The sequence below is a fragment of the Neovison vison genome, chromosome 4 (genome assembly GCF_020171115.1).
Source record: "Neovison vison isolate M4711 chromosome 4, ASM_NN_V1, whole genome shotgun sequence".
Lineage (NCBI taxonomy): Eukaryota > Metazoa > Chordata > Mammalia > Carnivora > Mustelidae > Neogale > Neogale vison.
Genome location: NC_058094.1, coordinates 213,991,856 through 214,011,703, shown reverse-complemented (window position 1 = coordinate 214,011,703; position 19,848 = coordinate 213,991,856). Strand labels below are relative to the sequence as shown.

At 41.0% G+C, this 19,848-nt stretch overlaps 1 protein-coding gene across 1 annotated transcript in view; it reads right to left on the bottom strand.

The window, feature by feature from the left end:
• Positions 1-143: 143 nt before the first annotated feature.
• Positions 144-19,848, bottom strand: part of NUP205 (nucleoporin 205) — an 85,246-nt gene continuing 65,541 nt past the window's right edge. Inside the window, exons 34-43 of the mRNA XM_044246638.1 lie at positions 19,574-19,712; positions 16,734-16,860; positions 11,167-11,243; positions 8,273-8,401; positions 7,921-8,047; positions 4,765-4,931; positions 3,068-3,191; positions 2,479-2,607; positions 2,071-2,144; positions 144-495 (exon numbers count right to left, since the gene is read on the bottom strand). Coding sequence (XP_044102573.1) covers positions 343-495; positions 2,071-2,144; positions 2,479-2,607; positions 3,068-3,191; positions 4,765-4,931; positions 7,921-8,047; positions 8,273-8,401; positions 11,167-11,243; positions 16,734-16,860; positions 19,574-19,712 — 1,246 coding nt within the window. The 3' untranslated portion in view covers positions 144-342. The remainder of the gene's footprint in view (positions 496-2,070; positions 2,145-2,478; positions 2,608-3,067; positions 3,192-4,764; positions 4,932-7,920; positions 8,048-8,272; positions 8,402-11,166; positions 11,244-16,733; positions 16,861-19,573; positions 19,713-19,848) is intronic.

Here is a 19,848-nt window from a genome sequence, read left to right as displayed (position 1 = left end):
TTCAGACTATGCCTTTAATATAAGATTCAGAACTATATCCCTAGAAGAAAACCACCACTGTGGGAATTTTACTTGTTGGATTCCTATTAATGTTGATCGTTTTCTAGGTAAAATTTCAAAAGACTAACCATACATTCGTTTTGTTTCCTTTTTTTAAAAAGTATTTATTTTTTCACCAGTGCAATTGGAAACAGGCAAAGAAATGTACAGAAAAGATGTTCATATATAAAGAAAGAAATAGCAAAATATTTTTTGGTCATAATTTAGAAACAAGTTAATCTATAAGAAGGGGGCAGTTTTCCCCAATTCCTCTCTTCCCTAGAAGAGTATAAGCACAGGTTCTCAGTTCCTGGATATCCTTAGCAGGCCTCGGATACGTCTGACAAGAGCTTGTATGAAACTATAGCGAGATCGAACTTTTGAGTATAATCCTTCAATGTCCAGAAGTTTCTTTTGTAGTGATTCTCCAAAAGCGTTGATAGCATCAGCCTGAAGCTAGAGGTAACACAGATGACATATCATTATTAAAATTACAGTCTCAAATATTTCTTTAATTCTGTATCTCCCAATTTACATTATCTTTGAATTTTTGTAATGTGGTCCTTTCTCATGTAGCAAATTAACTAAATATTCACACTTCCACGCTAGAATTTACTGGTATAGAATTGTTTTTCCCTCTTTCTTATCTTGTAAAAATGTGTAAAATCTTAAATAGCAACAACTATGGATGCTGCTTTTGATATATGGGCATATACACTAAAACTTTTCCTCAAGGGCAATACAAGAAGCTGTTAGGAGTGGATGCCTGCGAGGAAAGAAACAAAGGATAAATTGGAAAGAAGCTTTTTACTTTTATTTGATTTTTCAATTAAGAAAAAAAAAATTACATGTGTTTATTTTCAAAATATAGAAATAGAGGAAAGGAACCTGGTATACACTTTAGAATTCATGTATTTTAGAATGCATATATAGTTTTGGATGGATTCTATTGGTATTATACTGAAACACTAAAATTAAGTGTAAAATTAGATGACTCTATCTGCCTTAGATTTGCAGTAAAATCAAAGCACAGAGTAAGAAGATCATTTATTAATCCTGCATTTCTTCTAACTATAACAGAGTAGTCTAATGAAACAAATAGTCATTAATTCAACACATATTTCTCAAACATCTTCTGGAAGAACTGTTCTTTGGCTAACTCTGCCCATGGCCTCACTGAACACTGGCTTCCCTAAACAAGCCAACCAAAACATGAATTACTATTATGCAGTCACTCAGAGGGCAGATGCAGCCGGGGCGAGGACGAGAGCGTGCTACGTATGACATCTGGTTAAGTATGGTCAGGAGGATGCTCTTTCCTGGATAAAGCCCAGTCTTTGGCTTCAAGAAAGGCAGTGACCAAGAAGGATTAGAGAAGACTAGAGGCTTTATCAGACCAGAGCTAGGGACACTCAGATGCCTAGCAGCAGATCTAGCTGTAATTCAGTTTATCTAATATCACATACCCTGCTAATAGGTTCTTATTAGGTTCATGTGAGGTTTTTAAATTAGTTGTTTTCGGAATGCTCTTCATCCATTCCGATATTACAGGTCAAGAGATTACTAAATACATAATACCATAATAATATAGTCTCCTGCAAAGGAATTTTTAATGGCTGCTCATACTCTATTAAATTATTTCCTGAAAAATTAAGTGCTAAGTTACCCTTTGTGCCTAAGAAGTCCACAAAGTCAATCTAAAGAAATTGGGAGTTTTCTGATCACGACACCTACTAATGACTGAATTCTCACTATGTTCCTTCCAGGCACTACTGCCCCAGGAGCCCCACATACGAAACCTCATTTTATCCTGACAAAACTCTCTGAGACTGAACTATCATTCCCATTTCTTCGGTGAGGAAATGGAGGCTCAAAAGTTAAGTTGTTCGAAGTCCCAAAGCTGTTAGGCGGCCAAGCCGGAATTAAAATCAGGTCTTTGAACACAATCCTGAAAATCATTATCTTACCAACGTACTAGGCTTTTCCTTTTTCCTTTCAAAACAGAAAAAGAATATGGGGATAGAACCTCACCTGGTCTATGTCATGTTGGCTCACTCCAGTCAGCCCACTTCTAAAATCCAGGTTGGTTTCTGAAGTGAAGGAATCTGGTGATGAAAGACACAAACAAACCAGCCTTACAAGTATGTATCTACCATTTGGCGGAAGAACCTGAACACCAGGGCACTCTGCAGCTGGCCAGCCCTTCACTGCGAGAAGCTAAAGACCGGCGTCTAAGATGTTCTTATGCTCCACACTATCTCCCATGAGCAGAAGTAAAGTCTTGGAAACAGCTATGTCTTATAACGAAGTAGCTCTCAATGTCCCAATCCACTCTTAGAAACCCGGAAACATAAAAAATAAATAAAAATGTCACTAGTTTTTCAAGGCGCTGAAATCTATAGGTATGTATGGTTCACTAATCTTCAGAATAAAGTTTACCTTGTAGTCTTCTGCTTTTAAATAAGGTTCTGGAAGCAAACAAGGAATCCTGAGAGTCGGTGGGCGTGCAGTGTAACAAGTAGTACTCCAGATGGCGCCAAAGAATAAACAGGCAGGTCTCTATGATGACTACAGAGTGCTCAGACTAAAGGAAGATAATCTCATCAAACCAGTTTCTGAAGAGGAAAACAAAGAGACCTCACTACTTCACGAGTGAAGACCCACTGCCTCGGTCTGAGAGAGAGGGGAAACGTTCCACTGAAGGTGTCGCCCCCAGAAAGCAGCAAGGTGTGTTGAGAGGAAGGAGGTGGGGACCAGGGGCTGCTGCACCAGCAGAGTCCCCAGTGTCCCTGCCTTCGGTCCAGAGTGACTGTATACATTATCAGGATTACTAGCTAACTCTAAAAGATAAGAAAAAAAATTTCAGTTTGGAAATAGATCAGGCATTTACTGGGAAAAAAAAATTATGTCCCTTCTCATATAGTTTTGATGCCCAAATAATTTGAGAAATCAGCAAACAGTTCCTACATTTAAAGAGTCTCTTAAAGGTCACCATTCAAATTCCCACTGTGATTTCCATTAAGGATACAAGAACAAAGGGAAAGCAGTTTGGCTCGATTGTTGATCAACTTCACCAAGCGCCGTCTTGCTAGAACATACTTCTGGGCAGTGGAGATCTTCTCAACACCAACAGGCATCACAGACTGACACAACTGAGGACCAGAAGCAAAAGCAGCATTAGCGAGAACATAAGCTGTAACAAAAACTTCATGAAACTCTATAGAGCGGGTCCCTATGACAGGCAAGGCGAATAACATTTAAAGAAGTTTAAACATCCTTGCAGACAGGGGTTATTTAGTTAGGAAGCTGGTAACTTTAAAAAAACTGAGAGCCAAAGTAGTGGAATTCACAAATGCAGATTCATCTGCTGCTTTCTGGAAAAGGTCTTATCTCTGAAACCGACATTTCCAATCTGCTGATGGGCCGATCCACCCTGAATTTCCATCAAACTAAAACAAAACACAACAGTAGGATTTTCAAGCTGCAGGTCTAACAGTGCCATGGAGAATTTCTATAACAGCTGTCATGTGTCTTCTGAAGAAAATGTAAAGCAGATTTCTACAGCATAAACTAAAATAGGCTCATCAACCCAGAACCGCCCTTCATCACACCTCTGCTCGGCATAAGCACCGTGGGCCGCCTCAAAATTCAGCTGTGGCTTTGACAGAAGGCACCCTGAAGTGCGGCTGGGGGAGCACCATGTCCTTGACGGGAAGGCTGCAGTCCCTCTGGCAAGAACCGGCATCGCCCACAAGCTGCATGTGAGGGGGGAGGGCTGCCAGAGGTAAACCACCCAATTTCAGGGATTATCTGAACATCGTCACAGTTACTCCTGCCTCGGGACTCGCTAGCTGTGCGGCTCTGGGTAAGTCATTCAACCCTCCAGGACCACCATTTCCTCATCCGAGAAAACAGGTGTAGTGACAGTATCTGCCTCAGGGACTGAGACAGAACTTGCAGCTCGGGGCCGGCACATCGTCACCACCCACCACACATGCCCTGTCATCTTGGAGGAGTGGCAAGAGGGAGGAGCTCTGACTGCTCTGTAAAGTGACATGGAGTTTTTCAGGACAGTTGGTGCAAACGAGGAATGGCAACATGGTTCCACATCCGGACCACCACAGGCCACCAGGAAGCTTCGGCACGTGCCAAGGGATACCTGGCGTGGTTCAGCTGTGCCAAACGGGAAAGACGGCAGCTGCTCAGGAAGCAGGCCTAGCAACTCAGCATCGTTAGCTACAGTAAATATCAGTGAGTGATTCTGGGTCACTGAGGGCAGGCAGTCAGGTCTGAGGTGCCATCCCATTTGTCTGAAAAATTCACCCAAAACCGAAGATGCTGAAGGCACAGAGACATCTTACTTAAGGGATCACTTCTATTGAATAAGCCTTTGCGACAGAAACCCAAGTTTCTCAGCACAGATTTTAAAAGAGCATAAATTACCAAAGCTCTTCTTCACAAGCCAGCTGCCGTCCTACTGGAGGGCAGGTGGTGTTCCTGAACAGGTGTGACTCGCCTGTCTCCCATTCAAGTGTTCCCCTGCTTACCAGGCGTGGTACTCCCGTGAGGGACTCTTCTTCAGGCCACACAGAGCCATCATCTGAAACCCTTTCATCTCACTGCACACGTCACCTTTACGCACAAGTCGGACACCAGGACTGTGGCCCTTATCAGGAAAAGCAATGGCTTCTCAAAACTCTCCACAGCTCGTTAAAAGATTCATACCTCTTTGATCTCGTCTGGTGGAAGTTGCTCTACATTCTGTAGTTTGTTGACACTCCGTCGATGACTGTCGTAATAGCTGAAGAAATCATTAGCGCTCTGTTTCAGCAGGTAGACAATAATACCCAAACCAGGCAGGCGCCAGTACGGAATCACTGGAGCTTGAGTATCTAACAGAGTTGAAAAAAAAACACAATGTTCCACCTATAAGACCTGTTTTAAATGAGGGATGGCTGGTAATTGAAGGGCATTTAAGCTATTATTAAAACTAACCCAAGACTACTGGTGGGTACTTCTGGTTCAAAGGAGTGGTGAGCTACCACGATCAGGAGCTCCTATGCACAAAGCTGGAGCCTAAAGAATACAGCAATCTGGCTGGTGGACTCTGACAGAAGTCTCCCTTTATGGGGGGGAAGACCTCTTTGGGAAATCTGACACACACCTTTGCAGCCCCCACCCACATCCCAAACACACACACATACGCGCACACATGTGCAAGCCATACACACGAGTTGGGAGTTTCCAGAGCCCAGGGGAAGAATTCCTGCCTCACCTACAGCCCTAGTTATATGGATTCATTTCTGGTCTGCACCTCTCTGGTTGCTGAATTCCCAGCTCACAGTCATTCTCCCAAGAGAAGGAGAACACTGAGATATTGAAAAAATACAATTAAATTTAAACTTCAACAACTCTCTTACCACCATGAGTCCATTTGGGTAGGAAAACAAAATGTGCTACCTTTTACTCAACTAGCTTCTGATGAAGGTGCAAAGGAACCATGAGAAGTTGGGAACGTAGTTCGTGAAGGGAAGAACTGGAAGGATTAGTGCAAACACAGCAATTTCCTCTTACGACTGAGTGACTCCTTGGGAAATACCTTAGTAATTTCAAGTACAATTTGGAGATAATCTTTGTTTAATGGCTCTAACTGCCAAGAATACTGTAGGAGAGATGTGCATTTGCTTCCTTCCCCACTATCTCCCTTAACTTTGCTTCAAAGTCAGATTTCATAAGTCTTCATGAGGAGAGGAAGAGAGAGAACAGTTTCTTGTCAGTGGATGTTGCCACCAACCAGGATACCCTAGACTCATCTAAGTTGCCGGGTTTCCCTTTCCCGTCTTCAGTGAAGCCGTGACAGTCTCTATAATATAGGGCCTTCTCCTAGGGACCCTGGTGCCCAGGCAACATTTAAATGATACCTACTCTGGTAGGAAAACATCCAAAAAGAGAATGGTCTAATGCTGACAGGAGTACTCCAAAGCCCATCAGGAGTTCTCACATACGGACATGCTCATAGCTAGAAAATATTAAGGTGTGCAGAAGCCAGCAGACGTAAACAGCAGATGAGGACGGCTCCTGACAAAGCTGACTACAGGAACAGATTCTGCAGGAAAGAGCGTGAGGTCCAGGCAGCAGAAGTGCTACATGAGAGCGCCCTGAACCACAAGGAATAGCACATATACTACGGAGTAACAGTGATGACCCGCAGGAATGAAAATAATTCTACGTCACACTTAGGCAGTGCTAAGGGCCAGACACTGCTCTAAAGCACTTCACATTTGAGTAACATGATAATCCTTCCAGTAATTCACTGGAGAAGAGCCTGTTGTTACTCCCATTTTGCAGATGAGGAGGCTGAGGCACAGAACGGGGACTCGAATCTAGGCAGCTCGTCATGTGTCCATGTTCTTCTCCGCCAGGTTAGACCACCCTCTACAACTGAATGTTCTTTTTTTTTTTTTTTTTAAGATTTTATTTATTTATCAGAGAGAGGGGGCGGGTGAGAGCGAGCACCGGCAGACAGAATGGCAGGCAGAGGCAGAGGGAGAAGCAGGCTCTCCGCCGAGCAAGGAGCCCGATGTGGGACTCGATCCCAGGACGCTGGGATCATGACCTGAGCCGAAGGCAGCTGCTTAACCAACTGAGCCACCCAGGCGTCCCTGCAACTGAATGCTCTTGAACCTACCACACACCTATCCACTCCTGTGTCTACAACTGGAAAGGTAAGTAGGCTTTTTAATTATTTAAAAAGTCTGAGGAAAAATGAAGACCAATATGTAAGGCTTCATAAAGTTTATCAAGTATTAAAGATCTAAGAAAGACTTTGTATGTGAAAAACTGGCTCAAAGTGAGAAGAAACCGAATGAACTGTTAATAATTACTACTGATACATTATTAGCATATAATTAGTGTTTTTGAAGAACAGATGACAAAACTACAATTTCATTTGAAAATGTTATGAGGTTAAATTTGTTTTAAAATGTTCTAAGATTCAAGGGAGAAGAAAAGGGCCTCCTTCGACACTCTATAATGGAGTCACACAAACAGTTTTCAGCACCATTTACACGAGACAGTGGTTATATGCTGTTAAGCTAATATGTTTTTCATAACATCATTCTGTTAAATATTTTATGTGATTAAGTAATTTTCAGAGAAAATAAGATCTTGAAGAAGATGAAAATGTGACAAAATGATGTTCAGAAACCTCACACAAAAAGCTTCTGGAAACGAGTAGCAGTGCATTCCATTACCAAGAACCACTAAGATCCGAATGGGCTTTGTCTTCTGAGTCTCCCACGGGATAACAGCTTTCATCAGCCCATACCCATCACTGTCCAGATCTCGCCTCTTATGTCCTTAGGAAGTCATAGACTGTGTCATCTACATTTACTTAGCATCTACTTAGCACCTACATTTTACTTTGCTGTGGTATAGAAATTTGGGGCTATACTACAGGACCCAATTTAGACACTGCATTCAGCTCAACATGATTTCACACATAAACCGTCTGTTACATTTGTACATTTCTCACCAAGCTAGCTTACTCACCAATCTTAGAGCCTTTCTTTGGGGTCTCAAATACTATTCAAAACCATACTCTCCCCACAAAGCTTTTCTAAATTTATCCTCAGAAAACCTTGACTTTCTGTCCTCTCGGGCTCTCTCGCTTATGCATGGGACTGACAATACTACCGCCTTACTGAGCCTTCTTAAAGTCATTTACAGAGTCTCCCACTAATTACATATAAAGAAAAAAACCTGTGTCTCACTGGAGCCAACTAGATTTCGTCTTAATTACAGAATACAGAAATACAGAAAAAATACAGAATACAGAAGAAAAGTTAATCCTCAGCTACATAAAGAAAGAAACAGGCTCACCTTGCCGGGGTCCATCTCTGTTAATGGTTTCTGACAGGCTGGGGGTGAAGAGACACACAGCATGCTGAAATGTGGGGGAGATCTGTAGCATGAGTGACTGGCAATATTCCATGACATTGGCACAGATCTACGAAGGAAGAATAACAGTAACAAAAATATTAGTTCCCCAAATGCCCAAATATCATCGAACTCCAGATTTGGAGGAGAACAAAGTTACTGATCATTTTGTAAAATTCCAACAAAGTTCTAAATCAATTTGCAGAATTACTCCCATCTACCCATCTGTTATTCTGCTTCTGAAAACACACAAATGTTCAAGACCAGATACACGACGCCCACCCTACTTTCTTACCTGCTGCATGGCCAGTTCGAGCTCATCTTTCTTGCTCACTCGATCTCCCTCCACGTTATCATCTTGAAATTTAAACTGACGCAGTCTGTCAGATCCCCCAAAGCGGCTTAGAAGTCCTAAACACTGGCGCTGAGAAAGAGAAAGAGATTTTATTCGTATATAATGGGATATGTCTAAAATTAGTGACCTCTCTTTGAGGGATATAAAAAAGAAAAACTCACCAGGGAGTAAAAATTGCTCTTTAAGGAGTCTGATTTCTTACTTCCAACTGAGGCAACTGAAGTTAGCCCTATTAAAATTAGCCTTTTTGCAACTGCCATTTGCTCGGCAGTCAACTTATTCACACCATTTTTTTTTTTAGCAGTTAATCCCCATTACACCATAAGCATTAGCCAAAGAATATTCTGTTATCACACCGATAATTCCTTGGTAGATACCCATTAAATGAACACAAGTTGATAAACAATGAGAAGGAAAAGGAGATGGCAAATAGACGACACTTTGTCACAAGCACGTCCATGACCATTTTGTCTAAGGAGGTTCAAGTTTAAAGGCTGCTTCTCCTAGGGCCACTTCTGGGGACTTCATAAGAGGGTGGGAATACACAGGGAGCCCTGGCAAATAAAATGAAAATGTCATCTGCTTGAAATGTTGCTACTTTCCGCCTGACAACGTAATTTTTCCTAAGGTTCTTGGAAGGAAAGTATAAGCTTTTCACAATTGGTAACCAACAGGTTACTCAACCTCCACAAACCTCAATGCTCACATTCCCAGGGCACAAACAGCGATTCCTACTCTAAGAGATTGGGGTCAGGATTATCTGAGACAATGAATGAATCATATTTACACTTGTATACAGTGCTCTGCACATAGTAAGGGGACAAAAAAAACATATTTTGTACTTTAAAAACTGGTATCTCGGGGTGCCTGGGTGGCTCAGTGGGTTAAAGCCTCTGCCTTCAGCTCAGTGATCCTAGGGTCCTGGGATCAAGCCCCAAGTCGGGCTTTCTGTTCAGCAGGAGTCTGCTTCCTCCTCTCTCTCTGCCTGCCTCTCTGCCTACTTGATCTCTGTCCATCAAATAAATAAATAAAATCTTTAAAAAAATTAAACAACAACAAAAAAAACTGGTATCTCACACACACACCCATGTACACAGACATACACAGATATATAATAGCCTACATAAACTGATGTTAGTTTACATAATAAGACTGGATAAGGCAAAACATATTAAAAAGACAATATAAATTTATTTTGCCAAAATATTTGCCAAAACAGATACGCTAACACATTTCTAGAGGTCCCCTTATGAAATATCCTTTAAAAATATCCTTTTCTCCCTACCAACAAAAAAAAAATTAGAAGACAAAAAAAAGAGGAAAAAAAAGCAGAGTATTTGAGTTTTGCTGGTGAGAGTGCAATCCTTTTCAGAGTTTGATAATGGCTCAACATGTCCTGTATGTGCATCCTTGGACCTAGCGAGACCAGTTAGTTTTATCTAATCTATAGTTCAAAAATTTGTACACAAAAATGCTGACAGCAACTGTTTTCTTTTGGAAACCTGAAAAAACAGCTCACGAAAAGAGAACTGGTTAAGAAAATTACCCTATCGAAAACAATAAAATATAAATTCTAATATATAAATACAATTATTCTGAAGCCAATCAGAAGTGAAGCTATTCAGATCAAAGCAGGCCAGGAGGCTCCCACAAAGACAATACATATTTAGTTGACAATGTGTTTGAATATATTAAAGGGAGATTACATAACTGGAAGACAGCCTGTGAATAAATTAGAACTAACTATATAAAAACCAAGCAAATAGGGGCGCCAGAGTGGCTCAGTCAGTTAAGTATCTGCCTTCAGCTCAAATCATGATCCCAGGGTCCTGGGATGGAGCCTGAATCATCAGGCTCCCTGCTCGGTGGGGAGTCTGCTTCTGCTGCTCCCCCTCCTTGTGCGTGCTTGCTCTCTCTTTCTCTCTCTGTCAAATAAGTAAATAAAATCTTTAAAAAAAAAAAAAAAAAAAGCCAAGCAAACAAACAAAAAAAACCAACTACTCACTCTAGGGAAAACATAATGTTGCACTTAAAAGTAAACATGGGTCGGGCGCCTGGGTGGCTCAGTGGGTTAGGCTGCTGCCTTCAGCTCAGGTCATGATCTCAGGGTCCTGGGATCGAGTCCCACATTGGGCTCTCTGCTCATCGAGGAGCCTGCTTCCCTCTCTCTCTGCCTGCCTCTCCGTCTACTTGTGATCTCTGTCTGTCAAATAAACAGGTAAAATCCTTTTTAAAAATAAATAAATAAATAAATAAAAGTAAACACGGGTGATAACCCATTCTTTTTTTTTTTCTTTAAAAAAAAAAAAAAAGATTTATTTATTTATTTATTTGACAGAGATTGCAAGTAGGCAGAGAGAGAGGAGGAAGCAGGCTCCCTGCTGAGCAGAGAGCCTATTCGGGGCTCAATTCCAGGACCCTGGGATCATGACCTGAGCTACAGGCAGAGGCTTTAACTCACTGAGCCACCCAGGTGCCCCCATCACCTATCTTAATCATAAATGACAAGTACTGATCTAATTAAAATTATGATATAATTATGTTGCGTTTCAGTGGTGGGGGGAGACAGTGTTGTGAGAAACGTCCATATTATACAGTGGAAGAAAAGGACAAAAGGGATCTAAGGTCTCATCCTCCTCAATGGAAAACCAACAGATGATTCCTAAAATTGGAAAATAAAAACATTATTTTGATACACCACAAAATCAATTAAAACCCATCAAGAGCGTTTGCCCAAATCCAGGAAGCAGAACAGGGAGGATGGATGCAAGGACTGCTGTATTTTACTGTAAGTCTTTTAGGAACTACTCTTTAAAGAAGTCAGAATCAATTACCTGGAATCTTCCAATATGTCCCTGTAGCTCCATTAGAGATCCTTCATTTACATCAACATCAAGTTCATTTAATATACCTATAAAATTTGGAATGATTTTAAATACAGTTTTATAATCAACAAAATAAAAACATTAAAAAGACCGGGAAGAGTGGTTCGAGCATTTTCTATTCCCTATGTATAACAACAGACAGAGACTTGCCATGAAGAAGCTCTGGGAAATACAACTTCACAAAGACTGGAAGTTCACCACTTGTTCATTTATATGCAACTTAAATCTAGATTGAATTCACAATTTTAAAAGGTACTTTTTAAAGGTTTTGGCATAAATCTCACTTTTTATTTATAACCATAAAAGTTAAAATTTTCTAAACTCAGCAGTAAATTACTTTGTCATGAAAGAGTTTAAGATATAAAACGCTAATAATGAAATACATTTCCTTTTTCATTTAACTCTCCTAGGTACTGTATCATTTAATTTTTTTCATTTCCCTTAAGCAAAGTACAGTTTGCATATACATAAAAAAGTTCCCATTCAGCTTCTCTTTAGACTTACTACAAAATTCCTAAATCAGAGTGATCAACCTCTCATAGGAAAAAAACTATGAGGAAAAAAAAAAGCTATCAGGAAAAAACCCTTTATTTCTATCGAGGCCTCCGAGCAAACCCACACTGGCTTCTTCTTTGTTGAGGATCTCTACTTCTCTGCTGAGGATCACCTGCACCTGTCCCAGTCACCCTAACTTTCTGTTTGCACAATCTCTTTAACTCAGGCCTAACTTCCAAGCATCCACTCCAGAGCATATAACCCAGAACCTTATCCTTTGCTACTCACAATGATAAGACCTCCTCTTTCTGGATTTTTCAGCCCATAACCTCACACAAACCTACAGAAAATACACATGCTGGCTCGCAATACCTCTCCTGTGCCTCATTCTCTATCCCTTCCCTCCTCTACCTCCTCCGTGAGTCTGCTCCCAGAATCCCCTTCTTTCCCAGCTTACCAAAATCTATCCTGCCACAGAGGATTTTTCCTCACTATTTGAAAATATGTCCAGGTCTCCTTTGTACTCAAAAACAAAACAAAGACAAGCAAAACCTGGTTAATATAAAATTCTTGAAATATTTTTTCCACATTTGCTGCTTACAACTTTAAGCCCTTCTCTTCCCATCCTACCCCTTGAAAGCTGGATTGTGTATCTAACACTGTCATGGAATGCAGGCTTTTTTCTCTTTGTCCTCAAACTTTCTGATCTCTGCAGCATGTGTTGCTATTCCCCAGTTCTTTTTTTCCACCTGCTGCCTCTATTTTAAAAGACTACTTAGGGCGCCTGGCTGGCTCAGTCAGTGGAGCACACAACTCTTGATCTTGAGGTTGTGAGTTCAAGCCCCACACTGGGTATAGAGATTACTTAAAAGTCAAATCTTAGGGGTGCCTGCCTGGGTGGCTCAGTGGGTTAAAGCCTCTGCCTTCGGCTCAGGTCATGATCTCAGGGTCCTGGGATCGAGCCCCGCATCAGGCTCTCTGCTCAGTGGGGAGCCTGCTTCCCTCTCATTCTCTGCCTGCCTCTCTGCCTTACTTGTCATCTCTGCTGTCAAATGAATAAATAAACTCTTTAAAAAAAAAAAATCAAATCTTAGGGCACTTGGGTGGCTCAGTCGGTTAAATGTCTGCCTTCCATTCAGGTCATGACCCTGAGTCCCAGGATCAAGTCCCACATCATGCTCCCCACTTGGTGGGTAGCCTCCTTCTCCCTCTGACCCTCCCCGCTCTGGTTCTCTCTCTCTCTCTCTCTCACTCTCTCTCAAATAAAGTCTTTTAAAAAAATAAATAAAAATGAAATAAAATAAAAATCTTAAAAAAAAAAAAAGACTACCAATTCTCAGTTTCCATAAAACCCTTCTACTAAATATCAGTTGAGTTCTCTATGTACCATTTGTATCAGTCTCTACTCCAAAACACTTTCTAGAATATTTGTGGGTCATAGAAAAAAATTAACCTGCTGACAAGTATTTGAGGAGGTATGACACACCCAGGATAAGGCGAGGCAATATAAGGGACACAGTTATAAATGGGCTTATAATTTAATGGGAGCATTTAAGATAAAAAATATATATAGCAAAATTATGGGAGAATACAAAATAATACATCAAGGGTTAAACTGCAGTATAGGGTTGATAGGAGTTAAAATTGTTAAAAGTTTGTTGAAAAAAATTTGGGAGGGTATTTGGCATTATCTTCAAAAAAGTTTTAAGCAGGGCGCCTGGGTGGCTCAGTGGGTTAAGCCGCTGCCTTCGGCTCAGGTCATGATCTCAGGGTCCTGGGATCGAGTCCCGCATCGGGCTCTCTGCTCCGCAGGGAGCCTGCTTCCTCCTCTCTCTCTCTGTGCCTGCTTGTGATCTCTCTCTGTCAAATAAATAAAATAAAATCTTAAAAAAAAAAAGTTTAAAAAAAAAAAAGTTTTAAGCATATATATTTTCAGACCAAACGCTGTCAAAATTTATCAAGCCTACCAGCTCAAATCTACAAAAACACATATGTGTACAAAGACACACACACACAGTTATTAAATGCCACACTTCTGGAAATTTAAAAAAAGACTGGCAACAGTCAACATTTACAGGGATATGCTTAAACAATAAAGATCTGGTTAGCTCTCATAACTGGAGAATCATGCAGCCAATTTTTAAAAATGAGGTAGGAACTCTATATGATGATGAGAAAAGATCTGGAAAAAAGTTACAGAGCAGTGTGTATAGTATGATTTCATTTGTGTAGGGAGGTGACAGTTTTATACCATATGCATAGAAATGTCTAGAAAAATAAATTGATTACTGATTCCTTTTAGAGAACAGGAACTGCCAGTCATGGTATTTTCACTCTATTCTTTTATTTTGTTTGAATTTATCATCAGCATATTAAAAAAAAAAAAAAAACCTGCTTTTCCAAATACAATCTTAATACCCTAACAGGGTCAAATGATGCTAGTAAGCAAAATACAAAAATTTTAGACATTTAAAAAAATTAATGACAGGAGACTTCATGAATAAAACGATCTTACCAGAGAATATGATAAATTCTCTCTATCCTAACTCAGCACTTTTGGTGCTGAATGAAGTAGCATCATAGAATGAAGCAGCATCATAGAATGTCCCTTCTGTTGGGGCACCTGGGTGGCTCAGTCAGTTAAGTGTCTGCCTTTGGCTCAGGTCATGATCCCAGGATCCTGGGATCAAGTCCTGCATCAGGCTGCCTGCTCAGCGAGGAATCTGCTTCTCCCTCTCTACCTCTCCCTCCTGCTCTCTCTCTCTCTCAAATAAATAAAATGTAAAAAAAAATAAAGAATGTCTCCCCTGTCATCAACCTACAAAATGAATGAAATTCACCAAAAGGGGGTGGCAGTGGGGGGACTTGTGCCATAAACACTGAAAAATGGTGATGGCAAAGGACAAAAATAAGAGAAAATTCTGGTGAAGTAGCATTATTCAGCTTCATGACCCTTATTCCACTCCTCAGATGCAGTGAAGGAAAGAAGATAAACCAAAAACTCTTGCAAATTCTTACGAAGACTCTTCAGTTTGCAGAGAAATCATTTAGAGTAATTAGGCAAGGCCTAGAGAAATCAAGGGAAACCCGTTAGAAGGAGAACCATTACAAAGCACCGTGGGACCTCAGGAGAGGTGAGAAGGATGACCTGACTGGTTTCATCTGAAGACACTGGGATGAGCTGGGGAAATGAGCCTAACAAGCACACAGGACTGAGATACACCACGACTGCGACAAGTGGAAGCTGCACTCCCATCCGAATAAGCAGGGGCTCCCAGTGCTTCCCCAGGCACCGCACTCCGCCCTGCCAAACACTCTTCCTCTCCCAGTACAAAAGGGCCGAAGCACTGATACCCCATGGAGAGAAAAACATATTGGGGTTGGGGGGAGCAGAATCATAGGCTGGCCTCGGACTTGGCAGCAGATTAAAAATGGAGGTAGTGTAGCCTACGAGTTCACTGCGTGGGCTCAGAAGCCATACTGGCTGGGAAACCACACTACCAGTATTATCCATGTGACTTTGGACAAGGCAACCTCTCTGTGCCTCTCTGTGCCAGGCACCCCAAAACTAAATAGCTTTCTTAACCTGCATGTAAGAGGTAATCTTGTTCTTGTTAGTTGTAAAATGTGGAAAATAAGGCACATTCTCATAAGTTCTTGTTCTCTTAAGTTGTAAAACGTGGAAAATAATCTCGTCAGGCTGTTGTGAGGAATAAATAAATATACTAAATGTTTAAAATAAGTACTTGGCACATTATGCTTAGTAAATAAGAGCTACAAGTTCTGAGGTAGATAAAATCATAATCAGCCATGCCATCATTCATGAATAAAGGCAACTTTTAGACATTCATCAACATTAGAGTATTCAGGGAGCATAATATACTTTTTCTTGGGAGAAGGGACCTCAGTACAAATTAAAAATACCAAGAGATAGGGACGCCTGTGTGGCTCAGCCGGTTAAGCATTTGACTCAGGGTCCTGAGATCTAGCCCAGGCATTGGGCTCCACCACCAGCTCCATGCTTAGTGCAGTCACCTTGCCCTTCCCCCTGCTCACAAGCACTCGCTCTAATTCTTTCTCCAATAAATAAAATCTTTAAAAAAAAAAAAAAAAAGAGCTAATAGCTCTTATGCTCTCAGAGTAAAGAAACACTTGTATGGAATTCAGCAATGTTTTCAGAGTCTCTTCAATTAATTCTTTAATCAGTTAAGTTCATGTAAAAATAAATAGTTTGTTTTTTAAAGATTTTATTTATTTATTTATTTGACAGCGAGAGAGACCCAGCGAGAGAAAGAGAGAGACTGACCTGGGGCTCAATCCCAGGACCTCTCAGTACCACGAGCTAAGCTGAATGCAGATGCTTAACGACTGAGCCACCCAGGCACCCCAAAACTAAATAGCTTTCTTAAACTGCACATAAGAGGTAATCTTGTTCTCATAAGTCACCTCAGGATGTCCCTGTCTCTCCTGTACGTGCACAATCAAAAAACAATGTCTGAGAAGCCGCTCACCAAATGTTAACATGTGGTGATTCTGTGCTTGCTTCAGCAGCACAAGGTTTGAAAAAAAACACTTGCTAATTTCCAAACAGTGAGGTTTTGAGTATTAATTATTTTCTTTAACTTTCTGAATTTTTTGGTATGATCATATATCATTATACATATAAACTTACTAATTAAGAAAAAAGAAGGCAGGGCGCCTGGGTGGCTCAGTTGGTTGAGCAACTGCCTTCGGCTCAGGTCATGATCCCAGACTTCCAGGATCAAGTCCTGCATCAGGCTCCCCGCTCCTTAGGGAGTCTGCTTCTCCCTCTGACCTTCTCCTCTCTCATGCTCTCTCTCACTCATTCTCCCTCAAATAAATAAATAAAATCTTTAAAAAAAAAAAAAAAAGGCAGTTAACTCTGTTAGTACCAATTTCAATAAGTCCTATGTACTGCAAAGCCATAAAAACCTCATTCTATGAAGTGTACGTCAGTCTGTAGAGAATTATTCAAAGTCCGTTCAACATAATCAACTCACCAGGAAGGGCTGCTTTACTTATAATTCCTGTCAGCAGAGCCAGTTCCTGCAAGGAGCCGGCGCTCACGTCCTGACAGCGCAGGATCGCTTGGATGGTATCCGAATGGGAAATGAGAAACTGCAGCACCTGAGCCGGGCCAAGGGAGGACAAACAGAAAAAAGGGAGGTCAAGATGAGCACATTTTTTCTACATCTGTAATTCACCTTTTTAATAAAGCCGAAGCACCAAATGTGATGTCATGAATCACAGTGAACGTAATATAAGTGACTGTCTTCTGCATTTATTATTTCCTCAAGAAGCAAACATTTACCTAAAATGCAGAAGAAAACCAAAGATGATTTCAGCTTTTAGAAATTATTGTACTTAGAGGCTAGGGTAGAAAAGTATAACATAACTTACAACTACTACATGAAAACTATTACTTGACCCTTATTTTGTTTTTTTTTATCTAAATGGAACTAGAATAGGAATTTAGAATGAGTGGGGATAAAAATGACTCCCTGAATTTAAGTTGCTCTATGAAAATCTGACTAGCCTGACATAGAAACAATCACAGAAAAGCTTTTGTTAAATTCTCCTTTTGATATAATACAAATACGATAAAAATCCTGACCTCTAAACTCTGCCCTTCCACTGTGGCATTTTCAAGTGAACTTTCATGGAGGAATCCAATTATTTTTACATGTAATGTCTTCTCAACTAGATCATAAATGCCTTGAAGGCTGAACTATGTTAAAACAAGCCAAACATCTGAATCACTCAGGAACTGTGCCCCCTTTTATTTTTTATTCAGATTCCTGGTCTTAGCCTGTAACTATTAGATATAGAACTCTGCAATCTTTTTTTTTTTTTTTTTTTTTTTTAATGAGGGTTCCATGCTGGGTCCCAATGTGGGGCTTGAACTCACAACAGTGAGATCAAGACCAGAGCTGAGATCAAGAGTTGGATGCTTAGAGAAAGGGGAACCCTCCTACACTGTTGGTGGGAATGCAGGCTGGTGCAGCCACTCTGGAAAACAGTGTAGAGGTTCCTCAAAAAGTCGAAAATAGAGCTACCCTAGGACCCAGCAATCTCACTACTGGGTATTTACCCCAAAGATACAAATATATTGATCCAAGGGGGCACGTGCACCGGAATGTTTATAGCAGCAATGTCCACAATAGCCAAACTATGGAAGGAACCTAGATGTCCATCAACAGATGAATGGATAAAGATGTGGTGTATATATACAATGGCATACTATGCAGCCATCAAAAACCCGAAATCTTGCCATTTGCAACAACATGGATGGAACTAGAGGGTATTAATGCTAAGTGAAGTAAGTCAATCAGAGAAAGACAATTATCATATGATCTCTCTGACTGGAGGAATTTGAGAGGCAGGGCAGGGGGTCATGTGGGGAAGGGAGGGAAAAAAATAAAACAAAATGAGATAGGGATAAAGACAAACCATTAAGAGACTCTTAATCTCATGAAACCAACTGAAGGTTGCTGGGGGGTGGTGGGATAGGGATAGGGTAGCTGGGTTATGGACACTGGGGAGGGATATGCTACAGTGAGTGCTGTGAAGTGTGTAAGCCTGATGATTCACAGACCTGTACCCCTGAAGCAAATAATACATTATATGTTAATTAAAAAAAAAAAAAAGTTGGACACTTAACTGACTGGGCCACCCAGACACTCCTCAGTAATTTCTATTTTTAAAACAAGCTCCTCAGGGGATTCTGCCACAGCCAGTACAAGAGTGGTATTAGAGAATCTTGTATCATCAGAATGTCCCACTTATAATAAAAAAAAAAAATCTTAATCTCAATAAAGGAGAAGACAAGGAAAATCTTTTGAGTTTTAAAGAATGGACTCCAAGGCCACATACGGAAGTGGCAGGACGTACTAAAGCAGCATAAAACAAGGGGCCATGCTAGAAAGAGCAGCATTCTACCTCAGTGACATAAGCCTAAAGACTGATGGCAGGGAGGGGCGCCTGGGTGGCTCAGTGGGTTAAAACTTCTGCCTTCGGCCCAGGTCATGATCTCAGGGTCCTGGGATCGAGCCCCGCATCGGGCTCTCTGCTCAGCAGGGAGAGCTCTCTGAGCAGAGAGCCTGCTTCCTCCTCTCTCTCTCTGACTACTTGAGATCTCTGCCTATCAAATAAATAAATAAAATCTTTAAAAAAAAAAAAAAAGACTGATGGCAGGGAGAACACCTAAAATTACCATAAAGTATGACACACTTCCTGGGGGTGTCACAATAATAGAGCAGTATAATCAAAATCTGCTAGTCATAATGGTAAGTCTCATCAGTGAATGGCTAAACTCTATACAGATTATTAGTTTAAAGAAAGAAAGTGGTTTTTTTTTTTTGAAGGTTTCACTGAAAAGGGATGAAAATAAAACTGATTTCTGGTGCTCAATGAAAAAGATTTTTATTAGTTAGAAAATTCACTTATCTCAATTCGTTCTCTAAATATCACAACCCAATGGGCCATAATCATCTATCTTCCACATTTTCTGCAAGGCCTAAAATGGTGTACGGCCTCTCAATAAATCTCTGGTTAAATTACATTTTAGAAGCCAGTTTATTCCTACCACAATAACCACTTTCTTTTACAGAAGAACAAATTTAGAGATCTTGCTTTCCATCTCACTATTCTATTCTTCGCTGCGGGGTTTCATTCAATTAAGAGCGGGTCAATGAAGTTCACAGCAAAGTACTAGGGGCTGGCTTTCGACGCCTAGGGCTGTCACAGATAGTATGGTCAAGTCACGGACGTGGTCTATGCCTCGGGTTTGTGCAGTGGTAAAATAAGGACCGACACCGTCGATACCAAGGGCTCTTCTCACCTGCCCCGCTGCCTGTAAGTGCTGGGCCGTGCTGGACGTGAGGATGACCTGGCACAAGCGGAGCGCCGGGAGCAGAATCTGCCGGTAGCGGTCCACCGGGGCGGGGATGAACACTGGCGGGTCTCTCATGCCGAACATGCTTCATTCATTTCCACCCAACAAGGAGAGAGCGACAGTCCAAGAGTTAAGGGATGCTAACAGTCCTGCCCATCTCCATGGCAAGCAATCACAGGTGCCTGATTAAGGTGTGAGGCTACTAAGGAGAACTCTGCATG